Here is a 20,497-nt window from a genome sequence, read left to right as displayed (position 1 = left end):
TCCCCTATTTGTTTGCAGGTAAAATTACGATGTAGGAAAAAAGATTAAATTTATAACCGACATTCTCGTACCCTTCTCCCTTTGCTACGGTGCCTTTTACGATTTGCTACAGTGCTTGTCTTCTTCCGCGAAACAGCATGGCTGGGCTGAGAGAGAGAGAGAGAGAGAGAGAGAGAGAGAGAGAGAGAGAGAGAGAGAGAGAGAGAGAGAGAGTATGGCCCAGGTTTACCCTATGGAATAACCCAGTTTTGGGGTTCTTTCTCAAGGGTTCTGCGGGTATGCCACATTACTTGACTGGGACCCGACAGCCACCTGGTTTACTTGCCCATTACTTGGTTAAATGGAAACCAAGCAATGGCTTTTGGTTATGTGGCGCCTCATCCTGCTTAAACCATCCCTAAACTTACTTGGATTTGGGCATCCATGTAGACCCTCAGGGTATTTATCACATGGTTTTGGGCTATTCATGCCTTTAAATCAGTTGCCCTTCAATGAAATATAAGTCCTTGGATGCTTTAGTTCTTAGCTGGATGAACTGGGACTTGGAAGCATGATGTAAATGTTGAGACTTGATGTCCCAAGGACGAAGACACAAGGTTGCAAGCCAATTTGATATTCTTCGCACTGCCCTGGTCAGTATGTTTTAGTTTCAGTGGTCGAGTCTTAATACCAAGTTTGAGTTACCAACTAGATACTATCATTACATTTATATTTGGAAATGCAAGCACTTTGACACATTTTAAGCAGTGCATGAGTTGCTTTGTGTTTTATTACCTTTCCGCCACAAGTAAAAACACATTCTATTGATGTATTACTGCTCTGATGCTGACATGATGTTAGCAGGAGAGGCAACTTTGCCGAGGTGACTTGTTTTTTTTTTGGGTCTCCTCTTTTTCCCTGTTGCCCACATCATTCCTGGCTAGAGTTGGCTACTGCTAATTGATTGATTTTTTCCCTATTTGGTCAACGAGCAGTGCCCAAGCCTACATTTTCTTGTATAGTTTTCAATCTAACCAGAGCCTAGGCATCTTCCTCTGCCTATTTAGGTGACTTTTAGATGCAAACGGGAGTGAATTTTTACTGCCCAATGATCTGATGCTGACATGATGTTAGCAGGAGAGGCAACTTTGCCGAGGTGACTAGTTTTTTGTTGGTCTCCTCTTTTTCCCTGTTGCCCACATCATACCTGGCTAGAGTTTGCTACTGCTAATTGATTGATTTTTTCCCTATTTGGTCAACGAGCAGTGCCCAAGCCTACATTTTCTTGTATAGTTTTCAATCAAACCAGAGCCTAGGCATCTTCCTCTGCCTCTTTAGGTGACCTGTTAGATGCAAACGGGAGTGAACTTTTACTGCCCACTGATCCGATGCTGACATGATGTTAGCAGGAGAGGCAACTTTGCCGAGGTGACTATTTTTTGTTGGTCTCCTCTTTTTCCCTGTTGCCCACATCATACTTGGCTAGAGTTGGCTACTGCTGATTGATTGATTTTTTTCCTATTTGGTCAACGAACAATGCCCAAGCCTACATTTTCTTGTACAGTTTTCAATCTAACCAAAGCCTATGCATCTTTATCTGCCTCTTTAGGTGACCTGTTAGATGCAAACTGGAGTGAACTTTTACTGCCCAATGATATTGCCTTTTTCAAAATAATAATCTATCATGAATAAGAGTATTGACATCGGAACATACGCACTTTCGCTTGGGCTCTATACTATTATAAAACACATGATGAAACTTGAATGGCTCTCATTCCACTTCAATGTGTTCATAAACATGTCAATTACTTTATGATTACATTCCCCTTCGATGGCTTTCTTCTATGTTATATAGCATCTGAAATGGTGTTCATTTTCACATTTACTTCATCTCTGTTTTACCGTTCTTACAAATTTATGCATGCGAGTAACAAAAATATATGTCGACCCTCCGACATCGATGCAATTAAAAAGAGAATCACGAAAGTATTGCTAGGATGGACATGACACTGGGGAATACAAAGTATCCAGAAGTTATGGTCAGGCTACAAGACATGGTCTGGAACACATTTGAAAAAGAAGATAATGGTCTAGGGCCCAAGAAGATAATGGAAGTGCGAGAAGACATAGTCTGGAATAGATTTTAATCTCCCAATCCAGCCTTTGCTCAGTCAGATCAAGAAAATGGAGGTTCAAGAGATTCATTGTAAAAGGTTGTGGAAGGTCAGCCTGAGAGTAGTGATGTCGTTCCTTTGATTTCAATCAAGAACACCCATCGGAGCTTATGGGGTAGGATTCGTGAAGGGTGGTCGGGGAACATCCCGGCGGCGGAAGTATGGCTCAGACAAAGAAGCGGATCAAGAGCTATACTCGATGTATTCAAATTAAATGTGTTGGAGGTGCTGATAGTTCTACCGCCAGCCTTAAACATACCTAGAATTCAATCAACTTGGAAGTCAGCAAGAAACTCTCATTTTGTTGACCTAATTCCGTGGTCTACCTAGTTTAAATCAACGGAAACTGCTGATTGGTGGAACATATCTGGTGCCCCCCCCCCCCCCCCCCTCATATCTGGGTAGCACTTCTTTGGGAAGAGGAGTGAGGAAGAAGACGACAACACAAGATAGAAGTCCGGCTCATGGCATCTTGGCCTTAGTGCACGATAGAAATTCTGCACAGGATAGCCAAAGTTTTGAATTTCGAATGGGTAGAACAACTAGCCTGGACTTAGTCAGAGGCTTGGGATGTGTGGTGGTAAGGAGGGGTCATGATACGTGAATCTTGATTAAATTTGTGGTTGCAAGTGTACTAGCATTGGCAGCTACATTTTCAAAGTAAATTTTGAGCTTTCAAAGTTTTGTAGCCATTTTATCAGATTCTTGTGTTGCGGTCACCTTTAATGATTACTCCAGTTAAACCACATGTACTTAGCACTCTTATGCCAAAATAAGTATCTGCTTTTGTTATGAGTAGTCGGACATGGGCTTAGATATGCCCAAAGCACATTGCCTTGGTTGTCTCTCAATGCCCCTCCAATTCCAGGTTTAGAATTGTCCTTCTAGTGGAGCCATCAAAATTCAACTTATATGTTCCTTCTTTTGGAGGTACCCAATTCCCCAGTGTCATGTCCATCCTAGCAATACGAAGTATTTCCGGCGATTATCTTTATAATTGCATCTATGTCGAAGGGTCGACATACATTTTTGTTACCCGCCTGCCATGAATTTGTAAGAACTGTAAGAGAGATGAAGTAAATGTCAAAACAAAGACCATTTCAGATGCTATATAACATGGAAGAGAGCCATTGAAGGGGAATGAGTGCATATTTATAATGTAGTCGTGTGGGCAATTGACATGTTTATTAATACATTGAAGGGGAATGAGAGCCATTCAAGTTTCGTCATGTGTTTTATAATAGTGTAGGGCTCCAGCGAAAGTGCGTCTATTCCGGTGACCTAAAGTGTTTTGAAAAAAACTTTTGTTTACTATCATTAATAATCTGTCAAGGAGGTGCTAGTTTATGAACGAAGTGTAATAGGTTCGAATAATCTGTCAATGAGATGCTAGTTTATGAACGAAGTGTCATATGTTCCTTGTCTCTGTGTAGAACCATTTGTAACTTCCGGCTTCATAGTCTTTTTCAACCCGCGGAAGTAGATTGTAAATGGTTGTGTTGTAAATTAATAATTACTCAAATTCTTGTTAGTTCGGTATCCATTCTCCTGGTTTATCTGCGATTTGCATTGCCGTTATGCCATTCTCCCTTCAAAGTTCTTCTATTGCCCAACAATAGTTTTAATCATCTGCATTTATCGGGCCTCTGCTAGTGATCTGATCTGAGTGTCTGAAATCAACCCTGCATTGGAAGTAAAGTTATTTTCCCTCAGGGTCTGTTATGGTGAGGGGTAAAACATTTGTTTGCCCTTTATGCAAAAGTGATGGTTGTTCCATGGCCATAAGCCGGGGAAATTACCCCTTTAGAAGGTCTTCAATAGCTTCAGCCTTGCCTGTCGTCTATCCTAAAATAGGGGAAGATGCATACCTTTGTCGAGAGAGTAATTAGAACGAAGGATAACCCGGAGTCGGTGGGGGGCACCTCCAAGATAACTCAAGCCCTCTCCAACAGGTACGATCCTCCTCATCTCCTTCCAATTTCTAAAGTAACTCCAGCCTATATGTTTCTCTTTCTCTGGATTGCCTGCCATGGTCAGCGAAATTCTTTTTATCTCAAATATTCAGTGCTTTCTGAGAAGCTCGACGCAAAACCCAGCCTATATGTTCCTCTTTACCTAGAACGTCATTGTTGGAACTCCATCGCTTTCATAACAAAACTCTCCTTCTTTCGTTCTTGGGCTAGATCCCCAATCTCTCTCAAGCCATTTTGGTTGCAGAAGGCCCTTGATTACAATTACAACTGAAGACTGACATTTTTCTCGACGGCATGGACCATGCCACACAAAATCAGGCCATTATTACAACTGAAGACTGACATTTTTCTCGACGGCATGGACCATGCCACACAAAATCAGGCCATTGCCTTCTCCAAAGCAACACCTTTAAAAGAATGGAAGGTGGTGGTTAAATCAAAACCCCACTGGTTGATGTAATTGTTTTCGTATCTCCTTCCTGTTTTTTCTGTTGTAAAGTGGCAAAATGTAGAATTCCTTATTTGTATTGTATTGGTTATCGGCTCTCCCATTTCATCTTTTGTCTTTGGACACAATTTGATGTAATGGATCAGATGTACAGAAATTCTGGAAAACGTAACTGACATGTGAGTTTTGACTTGGTTGCTTTCCATGTTGAACTCGCCCAGATTTTGTTCACAGATTAGCTAATATTCCCTAATTGATGCTTCACCTACTTTACGACAACTACATGTACCTAATGACAGATTAGCTAACATGTTCAATTGATTTTGTTCACAGATTCTGTTGATGAATGAACTGATGTATGAGTAGTGCAAATATGACAGATTAGCTAATATAGTTGGGCCCTTACCTCGTGCACGATAACTACATATACCAAATTGACTGCTAGTTCTAAAAGGTTTTATTTTTTGTAGTTTTATGCCTAAATCTCTTTCCACACATTAATTGTAGATATGATTACCTCATAAACAAAAATGCATTGCCTGCTAGTCACTTGGTTTATTAAAACATCAGTCGGTATAGGATATGATTGTTCAAGTAGGTTTATCTAAGATATCACTATTCAGATTACCTTATTGGTACTCAAAAAACAGTAGATACCACTATTGTGCAGACTCTAGAAAAGGGTAATGCAACTAGCTCAGATATTTTAGATCCTCTCTCTGGTGACTAGTCATTCGATAGTATGATATGTCTCATCCCAATGTGTTTGATCCTTTTCGTATCATGAACATCCTCTGCCAATTTAGGAAATGTAATGCTAACATTTTCCTGTCTATTTCATTGCCTAATACTCCATCCAAGATGCCTATATTTTGACTCATAAGCTGGGTTTTCTGCTAAGAAACTGACAGGCTTGGATGTTTTTAACTTTTCTGGAGAGTTCTAGTATAATTAGGTTCCACTACTTACCTGCCAACAAGCAAGCATGGATCCAAGAAGGATCTAACACAAGATGATGAATATTTTTCTTAAATATTGCTATGAAATGGATTATGAAGTGGCTTATTTTGATGATCTAAAGAGAGGTGTTTGGAGGGTGGCAGAAGTGAAGGATCAAACGCCAGAGCCTCTTCAAATAGTTTACCGTGGGATGTAGTATTATTTTACGCTCAATTGGGTTCCCATCCTCGTCTTGGAAACCCTGAGAAAACCTAGATGTGAAAAAAGAAACTAAAAGAAGAAAATAAAGTAAAAATTAGAAAAATATGTCCTCTGGTATCTCGGGACCATTGATTTGATGGGCCATCACAGGTAGACTCAAATAAGTTCAGGCCCGATGCGGAACGGAGACCACATTCACATGATTGGGGCATGCAACTAACTATAGGACATATATTTTCCATTCACATGATTGGGGCACAGGTTCAACAACTTTAAAGGACATTTTTCATCATGCTTGATCAAGGGGCTACAATCATCAGATAAGGTGGGTCCAAACGCGACAGACTGGGTATATGATGGCCAAAAATATTAAGAGTCCATCACCATACATGTAGCAGTGTGGCACCCTCAAAGGTTTTGGGAACGGATAACCCATGCGTAATGAAGGATTACATAAGGGAAATGTTATCAGCACTACTGTACCCTAAATGAGGCTTGATCAATCAAGGGCCTAGGATCATCTGGTGATCACGATGTCATTTGGCCGGCCTTATGGTTGCTGCTCGAATCAACGGATTTGATCTCGTAAAACAAATTTTCCGATTGAAAGTGCATGAGCCCACTGATCGAATGGCTAGGATCATTCAACTGGTCCTATACTTGAGATGTGACCCAACCAAAATGAATGATCAAGATCAATTAAGACTCAAAAATTTCCGAGCCACTCTATGCTGGATTGAAAAGGCGCTAAAAAAACATGCTTGTTAGGCTCGAATCATGATCTGTATGTGATCTGGGGGCCAACACGTATCTTCGTCCACATAAAAAGGTATAGTCGAGCCAAGATATATGGATCATCTCAACCATTCATTTGTTTTCCCGTGCCCACAAAATCTTCCACATATATGGTGATCTTAAACTCTTGTATTTTTGTGTGGAAATCAAAGGGTTAGGATCATCCTGTCAATAAAGATATATGGGGGCACGGCCTATCTATGCCGTAGAGCAAAAAAATAACGAATGGTTTAGATCATCCAAATAGGTGGGCTCCACTGTCCTAGCATCACACATTTCTTACACGCGCGAGTGATGCTAACACTTCTTAGCAGATGAAAAACTGGACAGTTGGTAGGTGAGGACAATGTGCATATCTAGACGTTGCCTTTCCTCTCCTCTCTCACCATATGGTCCATATTCCCTCTTCCTAATAATTTTGACTCAGGAAGCTCCCACCAACAACCACCTCACCTTCTGCTTTTTCTTTGTATATAAACCCCACTTAATGATGCACTCACCTGCCCCCCCTTGAGTTGTTCCACCTTTTCAATCCACCCTTTATTCCTCTGGTGAGTTCATCTCTTTTTAATCTCCTGTAATTGTTTCCTCTATTATTTGAATTGACCCCACTTCCCATTTCTTCATAATCCTATTCTTTACTGTGGGTCTTCTTTCTCTTCAACTCAAATTCATCCATTCATTTCTTTTCTTTTCTTTGGGTTACTAATTCTTCATCCAAAATTTTATTTTGGGTTCCCTTTGTTTTTTAATTTTTCGAATCTGCATTGTTAGTTATTCATCCTAATGTTAAATTTTTAAATACATTATTTATTACATATGGGTAATTGAGATTCAACAAAATTAATCTTGGGTAAGGAACTTTTTGGTTATTCTTTGTCATGTTTAACTCATGATTATACAGGTTGAAGTGTGGCAAATGGCACAAGAGCACATAAACCCAGAACAGGTAATTCTGTTTTCATCTTAGCTGGTTTTTGCCCATTTTTCTCTTTCTTATTGATATATGTTCTAAGGCATTTCATATATAAGTGTTTGTTAATGTGTGGGTTTTTGTAAGAGAAGGGAAAAAGAATATCTTTAGGCTTTCAGAGTAGTAAATGGCTTAATTCTTTAGGTTGTTCTTGAAGAAGAGAGAGATCATGCAAGACTAATCAATAATTTCACACCTATGATTTGTGGACATAGACACGGACACAGTGTCGGAAACTGAAAACAACCAGATTTTAGAAACGGGGACACGGCTAAAATGGAAAGTATATACAATCATAATTTGTGCACATGGATTCGTGTGTTGAGTTTCGATACGGTTACAAGGTGTTTGACATGCCAACCCCTAAAAATCTAGAAGTACATACATATAAAAGTATTGATTACTATCAAAATTTGCAACAATATAAATATGTTATTCATTTAACTAACTAATAAACCTTAGGATTAATCAATTATAATATAAAACAGACATGAGATAATCAAATAACAACGCATTCATCAATTTAATCTAGTTTTCTTCCATTTCCAATATACAGCAAGAAAGGGAGACTAATAGGATACAATGAATATATTATTGGAATCAGAGTTTTTTTTTAAGGTTTTAGATTTGTGGAGGGGATATGACAGAAAATATCAGTTAAAGAAGATCTCAAAGAAGAGTTTATAATAAAAGATGGGCAGTGATAAATCGACCCCCAAATATCTTAAATTGACCCCCCTATGTGTCTTTCTCTCTCCTCTGGGTTAGAGAGAGAAAGAGGAGAGAGATAGACACATAGGGGGTCGATTTATCACTCCCCTAAAAGAAGAGTTAATAATAAAAGAAGTAAACATAATATTCAATGATAAAACAGAATGTCACACTTGACACGGTACAGAAAGCGTCTAGACACCAACATTAGGTCTGAAACTTATAGCATTAAGTGTCGACACGTAGGGACAAGCTTGTCGTGTCAGACACGGCACGACACATGTGTCAGCAATAAATTCAAAGTGTTGGCTAAATCATAGTTTCACACTAGCATATAAAATATAGATTATATATGTGGTTTTTACTTGCCATCTCAAAAAAAATGTGGTTTTCACTTTTCAGACTACTAAATTGCTTAATGTACTATCTTTAGTTTGTTCTTGAAGAAGAGATAGATCATGTAAGACTGATCACCTTAAACCGGCCTCGGCAACTTAATGTCATTTCATCCAAAGTGGTATGTTAAACAAACTCAGTTAAATTGTTGGCATATTCTGAATCGATTCATGAAAAAATGGAATAAATTTTCAGTGATCCAATCTACCCACAGGTTTCGCTACTAGCTGAATTCCTGGAAAAGTATGAGAAAGATAATGATGTGGAGCTTGTGATAATCAAGGCTAGTACTGTGTCCACATTTTTTGAGCCATGGGTTGTTTTATTTTATTTATTTCAGTTCCTCATGTTGTATATTAATTTATGTAGGGCATTGGCCGTGCCTTTTCTGCTGGCGGGGATCTAAAGATGTTCTATGATGGGAGGACATCAGGTAGATAAACCATGTTGTTAAAATTCTTTGTCATGGTGGCATTGTCTATGCATCTTTCTTTAATGCTTAATGTTTGCATTTGACTGTATTTTTTTTAATCTGAATTACGGTCTTCTGGTCTAGATCGATTGTGTTTTTCATGGTTATCTGTTAAGTGTAAAAAGTTACTAATGCATATTCAGCTTTTGGCAGATGATTCCTGTCTTGAGGTTGTTTATAGAATGTATTGGCTGTGTTATCACATTCACACTTATAAGAAAACTCAGGTACTATACTGTAATCTATCCTGAAGATGATGCTTATTATTGTGATAAGAGAATGGTTGATTGGGTTTTACAGAATCCACATGTCAATGAAATATTGATGCATTTCCAGGTAGCTCTTGCTAATGGGATTGTGATGGGTGGAGGTGCATCACTGGCTGTACCACTGAAATTCTCGGTTGTCACAGAGAAGACGGTAGGCATCTGAAGTTTTAACTCTGCTTTTCGGTTCTAATTAATATGTTTAATTTCAACAGACATCTAACAATCCTAAGACTGTATTCTAACATGCATGGAAATAAATACATGAAACTATATCTAGAAATAAGAGAAAAATAAAATTCGGCGGTGGAGAATATTCATGAGTGCCAATCGACAATCATCCTTGTTAATCGATGGATCATCTTGTCAATCAGCAAGAAGGCCTGTCTATTGACTCAATGTCAATCGACCCAAGCCATAGTTTTGGCTGGCATAGAATGAAGAAAATGGGACTATTAAAAAAAAAAAATGAAGAATGTTAAAGTATTAAAGATAAATAACGTCTTTCTCCAACAGCTTAGGCTTTTGGAGAAGTTGGTAAGTTAACATGGTATCAGAGCCAAATGTCTCGAGTTCAAACCTCCGGATAGCAAGAAATAAACATGCAATGGTCGGCCCAAAGTGGGACCACATGTGCCACATGCTTGCCAAGTGGGCCACATGTGCGGGGGAGTGTTAAAGTATAAAAGATAAATAATGCCTTTTTCCAACAGCTTAAGCTTTTGGAGAATTTGGTAGGTTAACAAAGAAAATGGGATGTAGTCTGGTTCCATGAATCGGGATCATGATGCACATAGATACAAATGATCCAGTGGGAGCAAGAACTTCCAGAAACATTTCGTTTTTGAAAAAATGCACAATCCCGAACACCCCCACCGCCACCCCAACCCCCCGGCCCACCACACACACACACACAAACCACCACTACCACCACCACCACACCACACACACACGCGCGCGCGCACGCACATACTCTTCTCTAACTACCTGAAACTAGCTCTAATACCAGTTAAGCCCAAACCCCCAATGAGGAAGGGAATAAACCTAAAACCTAAACGAAAGGGGAGAGATGGAAGCTGCAGCTACATCCCAACACATATGGATACATTTTAAGTGAAAAGTAGTTAAGTTGTTTTGAATGGCATTTAACTTGGGACAAAAAAAAAATACAAATACATGAAAGGACGCGCATGTAGTCTTTGACTCCATGTCTAGCATTCTCATTCATACATACATACATGTGTGTGTGTGTGTAGAGAGAGAGAGAGAGAGAGAGAGAGAGAGAGAGAGAGAGAGAGAGAGAGAGAGAGAGAGAGCTGAATATCGGAATCGAATCGATGACCATCGCATTACAAATGTGATGATCTAACCTCTGAGCTAAACACACTCATATATAAAAAATAGTGCATGAATAGGAATTCTAAAATAGAGATTTTTTCTTTTGATCGTATTTCAATTGTTAATACGATATTTAAGGATCGCTACTACAAGCAATACTATACCTTTGATTATGAAATATTGATTGCTTGTTGAACCCTGTGAATCACACAATGTTAGGTAGATTACTCAATAAACAGTCCAGCTCCTCCCCGAGTGTCCGCTTTTGGATGATAACCTTCCTCGACAAGATTCAGACACTAGATCACCTTATAAATCACAACATATTGATAATTTATCATTAAACCTTTTCATCAAGTCAAGTGAGACTGTAGATCGTAGGTTGTTACACTGCAGTCTGGATAGAGAGGTATAGAGTGTTCACAAGATTTAGTATAGCATGGGTTTTGCCTTCCGATTTTAGAAAGCTATTAGCGGCGTGGTTCTCAGCCCCTTGGCATAGGCGAGGTAAGACCCTATGGAAGTTAGTCCTACTAGCTGTTCTATGGGTTCTTTGGAAGGAAAGAAATGCTTGTCTTTTGAAGAATGCTAAAAAGGCCCCAATTTTGGAAGGTAATTGCCCTAATCAACTCTTGGGCAAGTATCTTGCCCTCTTTTAGGTTTATTTCAGCCTCCAACTTGTGGTATGGATGGAGGGAGGTTTATGCTAACTTGAAAATCGTTCTAGTTCAAGTCCAAGAATGGGAACCACTTACTCCTGGATTCTTGAAGCTTAACTTTTATGGCTCAAAGCATGGGAAATCCTGGGCCGACCAGGATAGGAACATGGGAATACACTATGGGCTTTCTCAGGTCCAATTGGAATTACAGACTCAAATGAGGCAGAGGAAAGGGCAGTGCTTCACGGATTACTATTGGTAGATTCCAATCTCATGGACCAAGTAGTAGTTGAGGGGAACTCCCTCAATGTCATCAAATAGTTAAAAGGGTGTCATCCCGTCCCTTGGAGATTTACCCATTGGTTCAAGGAGATTCAAGACCGACTGGAAGGGCTTAGCGATTTCATTTATCCATGTCAAGAGATCAACCAATAGACAGGCTTGACAGGATGGCCAAAGAAGGTGCTTCCATGGTCAGTCTAGCTTTCTATGATTATTGGCACAACTTAATAGAGCTGTGGTCCCTTAGTTGAATATCTAGGCGGTTTTCTTGTAGCTGTATAGCATGTATCTCTTCTTTGCTGTGTTGTTATGACCTTCTTGGTTGCGGGCCCTCTTGCTTTTCTCTTGTTGGTTGGTTAACTGATCACATTCATTCATGAAATGGGTTGGATTGGCATTATTATGGATACGGCAAAATACCAGCCCAAAATAGCTTTTAATGCCAAAAATACTAATTACTTTTGTAATGTAATCGGAATGATATTAAATACTATTTATTCATTATCTATGTTACGCCGGAGGGGGAGTATGTGTGCATTGAGGGAGAGAAGGAAAGCATGTAGACAACTAATGCATAATAGCATGACACCCATGTCGGTTTGTCCTATATTTAAATGGTGGAAAATGCTTAATTTACATGTGCCAATACCAATTACACACACACACACGTATGCACGCACACACACACACACACACACACACACACACACACACACACACACACATATATATATATATATATATATATATATAGAGAGAGAGAACATTTCCTACACACTTGTGTAGGTAAGTTACCTACACACTACCTTAAAATACAGTGGGGGCCCACATTGTTTGGGTGATCCAAACCATTCATTTGAATGGTCCTCACATAGATAGGGTGTCCACAAAAAAATCAGATCCATAGGATCATCCTAACCATTCAAACTATGGAGGCAAAAAATGGACTAATTTGTGAAGGTTTATACACGTCCATTTTACCTCCACAAATCGTAGGGTTGGGATGATCCTATGGATCTGATTTTTTGTGGACACACTATCTATGTGAGGACCATTCAAATGAATTGTTTGGATCACCCAAACAATGTGGGCCCCCACTGTATTTTAAGGTAGTGTGTAGATAACTTACCTACACAAGTGTGTAGGAAATGTTCTCTCATATATATATATATATATATATATATATAGGAAAAGGATTGTACACTCGAGTGTACCTAACCCATCCATTTGTGGAGGTAAAAATGGACAGACACTGTTTATCCACAAATCTGCCCATTTTGCCCTCCAGTTTTGGAGGGGTTAGGATGATTCAATGGAGCTGATTTTTGGTACACACCCTATCTATGATGGGGCCTTGCAAATGAATGGTTTAGATGACCACAAAAAATGTGGGACCCATGTGATTTGGCACTTGAGCGTACCTAAGGTTAGGTACACTCGAGCGTACAATCCTTTTCCTCATATATATATATATATATATATATATATATATATATATATATATATATATATATATATATGAGAAAACGGTTCCTACACATATGTGTAGATAAGTTATCTACACACTAGCTTAAAGTACAGTGGGGGCCACATTATTTGGGTGATCCAAACCATTCATTTTTAAGGCCCTCACATAGATAGGGTGTCCACAAAAAATCAGATCCATAGGATCATCCTAACCATTCGAACTGTGGAGGCAAAAAATGGAATAATTTGTGAAGGTTTAAAGACATCCATTTTACCTCCACAAATCGTAGGGTTGGGATGATCCTATGGATCTGATTTTTTGTAGACACCCTATCTATGTGAGGGCCTTTAAAATGGATGGCTTGAATCACCCAAACAATGTGGGGCCCCACTGTATTTTAAGCTAGTGTGTAGAGAACTCTCTACACATATGTGTAGGAACCGTTCTCTCTCTCTCTCTCTCTCTCTCTCTATATATATATATATATATATATATATATATATATATAATTTTGGTCATACTTCAAATGCTCAAGCTATCATATGACAAAAACACTGTCTTGGTATTAAGAATCTGGTTCTACTCTTCATAATTGTATTAAATAACTAATAGATTATCAAGGGTTTATTTGGACTTGTAGGTTTTTGCTATGCCTGAAGCAAGTATTGGATTTCACACCGACTGCAGCTTCTCTTACATTCTCTCACATCTTCCAGGACATTTAGGTAAGCATGTGGTTGTGTAATATGAAATGGCACAAAAAGTGCTGGAATCTATTGTATAAAATATGAATTGTTTATCAACACTCTTGGTGTGAGGAAGAAAATTTTCTACATGATGTGAGCTGAGGTCTAGCCTCTCAACCAGCATGCTTATGATTTAGTGCATTGAAAAAAAGAGATGTTTTTTCATGTTAGTTCCCACAACTGATATAACTAACATTAGCAGACTTTCAACTGCAGTTCTTGTGTCTGTTCAACATTGTATAGCCTCTGACAATTTGCTTGTATAAATCCATAGGGGAATACTTGGCATTGACTGGTGCCAAGCTGAACGGGAAGGAAATGGTTGTGGCTGGTCTAGCGACTCATTTTGTCCCGTCTGAGGTAAGGCTTAAGTCCTATCTCTTTTCCAGTTGAGCCTCTTTTTGAAATCACAAATTTAGCATATGCACACACATATATCACTCATAGGCTCCTTACATACTCATAATTTTACTTTGGTTCGTACTTCATGTCAACTTATAATGGTGTTTTTTATCCAATTAAGTAAGCTTGGATTTAACCATGGCCTTAAGCTTGTGATATTGTGCTCCTTCCAATTGAGCTACAAGTCTCAATTCTTGTGACTTTGGTCAAAGCTTCTTTCGCCCCTTGTATACTAACAACTGGCCAAACTATGCCAAATGTTCATAATTGATCCATACAAAAAAAAAAAAAGAATCCTTGATGTTTGCGACGACAAATTGCATGACTAGGAATAAATTCAAGATGTGGCGTCCATTGATGTTTCTTTTTGAAGATACTTAGAATCATTAATACATGTGAATGTTTGCTACCATCATCTAATATTGTACTTCTAAATTTTTTGCTGACATTATGCATGCACGATAGAAATTGCCCGCGCTTGAGAAGTGTTTATTGAGTTTAAACTCAGGCGATGAGGATGCAGTCAGATCAGTGATCAAGGAATTCTCTGTAGATGTTCAACCCGATGAAGAAAGTATCTTACACAAGTAATGGATCCAAAATCTCCCCAAATGAAGCATATTTTGTTGCTGAGATGTTTTTGGAATTAGTTAACGAAAGCATGCCCTTTTATTTCTCGCAGGCAATCGACAATCAACAAGTGCTTTTCAGAGGAATCTGTTGAAGAGATTATAAAATCATTTGTAAGTTTAAAGTGACTTTCATGCTATCACTTAATTTTTACTTGTTAGCTAGCATGCCATTATCCTGAACATGTCTCCAATCCATGATCACTTTCTTCACATTGTTCTACTACAACGCTCTTCTGTTTTGGTTTGAGTACACAACACAGGGTCTAGACTTCCTTAATGATTGCCTGTTTTAGTATCATTTCATTCATGGCTGAAAATTCAAGTCAAGTTAGTGCATGGAAATATCCTGGAAGAAATTATAAGAGAACCCCAATTTAAATTCAAGGGAAGAGGCCACTTAAATGGGCGAGAGGTAACCTGTATGCCTTTATGCGGAGCAATTTATGTATCACCTGGAACCTCATCTTGTGTCATTTAGTTTTTCTGGTGACTATAGGCTTGTAGTTATTTATGCTACCTTCAGATGAAGCCTGGTGATTTTACCTTGAAGATACTATAAAGGTAGATTGAAGCAATGACAGAGGTTCCCAATGCGTTGAGGGCCTTGAGGCATAGGAGGCAATGCATAAATCATCAGCCTGTTGGTATAAGATATAAAAGATTGAAGAGAAAAATGATAATTTTTTTGAATAGTGGGAACAATGGATAAAAATCAGAAAATGCTTAAAGAAATAAATGCACTCCATAGCCCATACAAGTCATTAGTTTTTCTTAGTATTTCATAGGTCATCACAATTTTATCATTGAAGGATAAACAAATATAAATGATGAAACCATAAAATGCATTTTGTCAGAACAGAGTACTTTAGAATTTTTATGCCATCCATTATTTACTAGAAATTTCATGATCGAGAATCTAACCTTTCAATGATATTCAATACAATATCTACTTTTTTTCATCTAGGTTTTTATGTTAAAAATTCTGTTCAAGTGGGTTAGGTGCTGTTTCTGTTTTTGTAACGCCCCTCTGGAAAAGATACAATGTTGTTGAGGGACAAAGGATGTTTTAAAAGTATATATATTTATGCTCGTTCCATGCCAGGGGAGAACTCCTAAAATGCACTCAAGATTGCCTTTAATTCATCAATAACTATACCGGAAAAGCATTGATGACTGATCTAATGCCGTGGCACTCTGGTTTTTTGGTTTAACACATTAGTTGCAGGCACGCTAAAATGAAATGGAGATACAATGTTTCAACTCATTGTGATTCATTCCCAGGTCAAGTATTCACATGATATGGACAGTTGTCTAACTTTCCAGTGTACAATTAATTAAATAAAAGTAGTAGTCAAGGTAAACTTAATATTCAGTGGGACTGAATTAGGTACTTATGGAAAGGTGTATATCAGTGCGACTACCGTGCTGATCCTCTAAGAAAAGTGAAGTTCTGCAGTTACAAAGATCTTGATCCCCAAAAAGACTAAGGGGTTCTCCCTTTTTTTGATAAATGAAAACAAAAAATGGTTTGATATGATATGACAGGTTTTGCTCTAACCGAAGGGACAGTGTTAACGGATCTTCGAGTTAAAGGCTGGCTTGCAGTACGAAGGTAGGTGTAGGAGACGCGGGAAAAGGCTCAAATCCAAACCATCGGTCGGTAACCTAAACATTACATTACCAGTTTCGATAAGGGAGTTAGCCAAAGCCGGGATGTCGGGTGGGGTCGAGAAAGCCAGTTCCATCGCCGGTAAGGGTTGAAGGAAATTTTTAAAAAAAAAGTCCGCTTCCACTGCTACAATTTCATCTCTATCGAATTTGAATATCAAAATATAGTCATCATTCAATGGGTAGGCCGAGACAGCAGCTGAGGCACTTGTTGTTTATCCAGAAGAGGAACGTGCGGAAAGGAGAGCAGGGGCTTTCTCCAAATTATTTGGCATCCTCAGAATTATTACTCACCTAAGGTTTCTGAAAAAACCTGCTAGTGGAGGAAGACCTCCTAGGGATAAGAGACATAGGGCTGAAGAGAGAGCCAAAAAAGGATCTTTCGTGTATAATGACTCAAGCTGTGCCTTTTTTGTTCATTAGTATAAACTCAATGATTATACAGATCTTTGGGGGATAGTTTTTCTGCTTGTAATACGATACGCCTGAGGAGGAAGGTCACCCATTTCATCGAGACGGGGCACTCTAAATCAGTCAATAGGTAGACTCAGCTCTCCCATCATGCGCTTCCCCCCAGTCCCCTTCAAACTGAGGCTGGCAGAGAACGGATTCCTATGCCTCGAGAGTTGGGAAGGAAAAAAGGAGAAACTGCTTCCTGGGCTTGGCTTTCAAGCCGGTGTTAGCGGGAGAGGAGCCTTTCACGTGAAAGTAAGCTAGCTAGCCATACAAGCTAGTTGTTTGCTGTCCTTCCGGCGGTCGTAGAATCCACAATAATTAGCCTAGGACAGTTTATTTGTGAAAATTGTGACTCGCGCCCCCCCCCCCCCCCCCCGCGGCTACGTGTTCTTTGGACCCTTCGCCAGCCCGCCACCAGTCACTTGGCTCACTTTGAAGACCGCACCGTTGCTGACGTATGTATTTAACCTTTTATCCATTACGAGGTGCGTCGACCTCGTCCTTTTTGGTTTCCTCTTCCTTGAGATTTTGAGTTGGGGAAGGATATGCACTCAAGGGACTTAATAACTGCTGTTACACCAGTGGGACTTGTCCTTTTGATGTAATATGGTTATAGTTTGTTAATAAAATTGTTACCTTTCAAAATGAAAAGCTAAATATTCTCTATGTATGATTCAATAGACACAGTAATACAGCCTGGGGAATGAATTAGGTAGAATTACCGCACTATGATTTATCATCTTAAATTAGTCACCATTCTGCATATTGGAGACTTGTTCTTCCTGATGGGGAGTTATTCAATAAATATTGCTGAATAACATTAACTTTGCCATTCAAAAAAAAAAAAAACCATTTAACTTTGCCTTCTGTTTTCAGCCTTCCTCTTTTATCACTTAGTGTTCTGTCATAAAAATGTAATTGCCATATTTTTTTTTTCATGCTTATCTCATTGGCAGTAAACAAGTGGGATTACAGGCCCACAACCGTGCTGTGCACTGTTCTCTAACAAAATGTACTTGTTGTGCAGGAGGCCGAGGCAAGCAATGAGGGAAATGAATGGATAACTGCGGTGCTCAAGGGTTTGAAGAGATCAGGACCTACTGGATTGAAGATAACATTAAGATCGGTAGTTACTTTATGCTCATACCATTTATAGATGCTTTTTAAATACCAAATATCAGTGGTTGTATAGCTAGCACCAAACATTGAAGGCCTGAATCGACATGGAAATGAGAATCTTAGGAACCATTTTTAAGCAGTTTCAGCAATTGGGTCATCCATTTTTAGTTGCCAAATTTCTCAGAAAGAAAGTTTCATGCATCCAGGGTCAATCCATTTCTTTATTCTTTCCAGATTCGAGAAGGACGGAAGCAAACAGTGCCTGAATGTCTAAGGAAGGAGTTCAGACTTACAATTAACATACTAAGAACAGTAATCTCTGGAGATGTTTACGAGGTAATGACCAGTAATGCAGTTCTTTTCTGTGTGGCATGACTAATTTAATTTTCATGTCATACTAAGATCTCCTTTTGTTTCTTCAAAAGGGTATTAGAGCTTTAACTATCGACAAAGACAAAGCTCCAAAGGTATGAACACACACTCTCTCTCAATCGAAATAATGAGTCACCCATATCATTGATATGGATAGTGGATACATCTGAGTCACCAAATGCTCGGGAGTTCCTCCATTCAATCCTTATTGTTGTTGGATATCCCATTCATACGCATCTTCTCTTTGTTTTCCGCGCCTTTAGTAAGTGACAGGCAGTTAGAAAAGATAAAATCTTTGAAGATTTCATCATACATGATGGAGTTGTGAACACTTCTGGATAGGTAACTTTACTTAAACTGAATTCTTTCTGGACATGCGATGCAGTGGGACCCGCCAGTGCTTGACAAAGTGAGCAGCGAGGAATTGGACCTTGTTTTCCAACCATTTAAGGAGGAATTAGAACTCCAAATTCCAGCTGAGGGAGATGCATACAGGTCAGTCTCCTTGAAGGAGCTTCCATTTCAATAACTAATTTTACTTTTTCTTACATGCTCTATTGATTTCTCTAGTCTTAATCTTTACAGGTGGGAGGGGAAGTTTGAGAATTCTGCCTATCAAAGCTTAAATGCAAAATAGATGACTAGTTCTTGGGTTCATCATTTTCTTGCATGCATTTGGATAGCTAAGTAGTCTTTTTTCTCTTCTCCTTTTTTAGTGGGCTTTTCTACTGTGATGAAACTTGAGCAGCTGGGTGAGGTTTATAATAATGTTGTATCTGTATTATTGGATCCACATATGCGTATTCGGTGGAGTATTACGTGCCAATATTTAAAAAAAAAAAAAAAGCTTCAATAATCTAAAATAGTTATTTAAAACCTTATAGGTGAAACTTCACTTTATCTGGTATTTATACTATATATAATTGGAAAACTTGGGCGGCCCGGTGTTATTTAAAACCTTATAAATAAGTTTTATGCCCATATTTCCACTTTAAAAATGGCTGTCAAATTTGTTTTACACCCATTTTATTTAGAAAGAAACAGAGACTTAGCTATTAAATCTATATATCTATATTATATAATGGAAAGTGCTATTATAGTAGGAGTTAAAATGGTATATGAAAGCAAATCTTGGCCCCTTTGATTATCGAAGGTGATTCAGCCAACGTCATTTCTTAGGCCAGTCAAGGCTACTGGTCCCTGGAGGATAGAGGAAGTATTATTTCTGAAATACAAGAGGTTCCAAAGAATCGAGCCTCACCCAAAAAAAAGTAGGCAAATCACAAATGAATGTGCAGATAAATTGGCTAAAGAGGGGGTAAAATCTCAATTTGTTGGTTTTTTGATGTATTTGTGGTACACTAGTGGGACACCCTGTCACGTTCACAGCTATAATAATTTGTTACCTTTCAAAAAAGGACACCTGTGGGTCAGCCTCTGCTTGTGTGGCCTAAAACATGAAGGATTAAATAAGCTCCAACTCTAACAGCTTATTTAATCCTTCTGACTACTTGGGACACCCAGCAGCAGTGTACTTGGTAATCAGAACCATTGAATCTTTCTGACTTGAAGTACACCAGCCTCTCTGTAGTCACTGATACACTGCTGTCCCAAATGATCAAAAGGGGCGGATATATGTAAAATTCTCTATTAAATGCTTTGTCAAACAAGGTGATTCGTCCCATTATCAAAAAAGATTGTGCAGATATAGTCCTCGAAAAATCTCTTAAAAGGAGCAATGGCATGGACCCACTGCCACATGTAGAGTCAATGAATATTGATGGTCATCACAAATCCAGCCTATTAGCCTTAATCCCACCCTCATGTGACGATTCTAGACCTTTAATCAAGTTTGTTGGAAAAGACACCCTAAAGATTTCTAAGCCATCACTAATCCAGCCTATTAGGTTTAATCCCGCCCTCATTTGAAAAATGGACAGCCTCAACATTTGTTGAAAGTTTTTCAGATAAACTAAGGTCAAAGGATCCTGGATCCTCACAAACCAC

At 38.8% G+C, this 20,497-nt stretch overlaps 1 protein-coding gene across 1 annotated transcript; it reads left to right on the top strand.

Moving 5' to 3' along the window:
* The first annotated feature begins 6,911 nt into the window (after positions 1-6,911).
* On the top strand, positions 6,912-19,283 carry LOC143891653 (ATP-dependent caseinolytic (Clp) protease/crotonase family protein). Its single transcript, XM_077396198.1, has 16 exons — positions 6,912-7,081; positions 7,435-7,479; positions 8,648-8,731; positions 8,825-8,893; positions 8,980-9,043; positions 9,236-9,309; positions 9,419-9,502; positions 13,736-13,820; positions 14,116-14,201; positions 14,709-14,830; positions 14,926-14,986; positions 18,027-18,125; positions 18,353-18,454; positions 18,544-18,585; positions 18,876-18,985; positions 19,076-19,283. The coding sequence occupies exons 2-16, from the start codon at positions 7,450-7,452 to the stop codon at positions 19,125-19,127; spliced, it is 1,164 nt and encodes a 387-aa protein (XP_077252313.1). The 5' UTR covers positions 6,912-7,081; positions 7,435-7,449; the 3' UTR covers positions 19,128-19,283.
* Positions 19,284-20,497: the final 1,214 nt, after the last annotated feature.

The sequence above is a fragment of the Tasmannia lanceolata genome, unplaced genomic scaffold (genome assembly GCF_043159265.1).
Source record: "Tasmannia lanceolata isolate RefF3 unplaced genomic scaffold, GAP_Taslan_0.1 ptg000015l, whole genome shotgun sequence".
Classification (NCBI taxonomy): domain Eukaryota; kingdom Viridiplantae; phylum Streptophyta; class Magnoliopsida; order Canellales; family Winteraceae; genus Tasmannia; species Tasmannia lanceolata.
This window is presented reverse-complemented; position numbering and strand designations above follow the sequence as displayed.

What these genes read in the sequence shown, in the direction of transcription:
- LOC143891653 (XM_077396198.1), top strand. Translation starts at nt 7,450, where the DNA reads ATGGCACAAGAGCACATAAACCCAGAACAG. An exon ending in ATGTCATTTCATCCAAAGTG is followed by an intron (nt 8,732 to 8,824) that starts GTATGTTAAACA and finishes ATCTACCCACAG; the next exon opens with GTTTCGCTACTAGCTGAATT. An exon ending in CGGTTGTCACAGAGAAGACG is followed by an intron (nt 9,503 to 13,735) that starts GTAGGCATCTGA and finishes TTGGACTTGTAG; the next exon opens with GTTTTTGCTATGCCTGAAGC.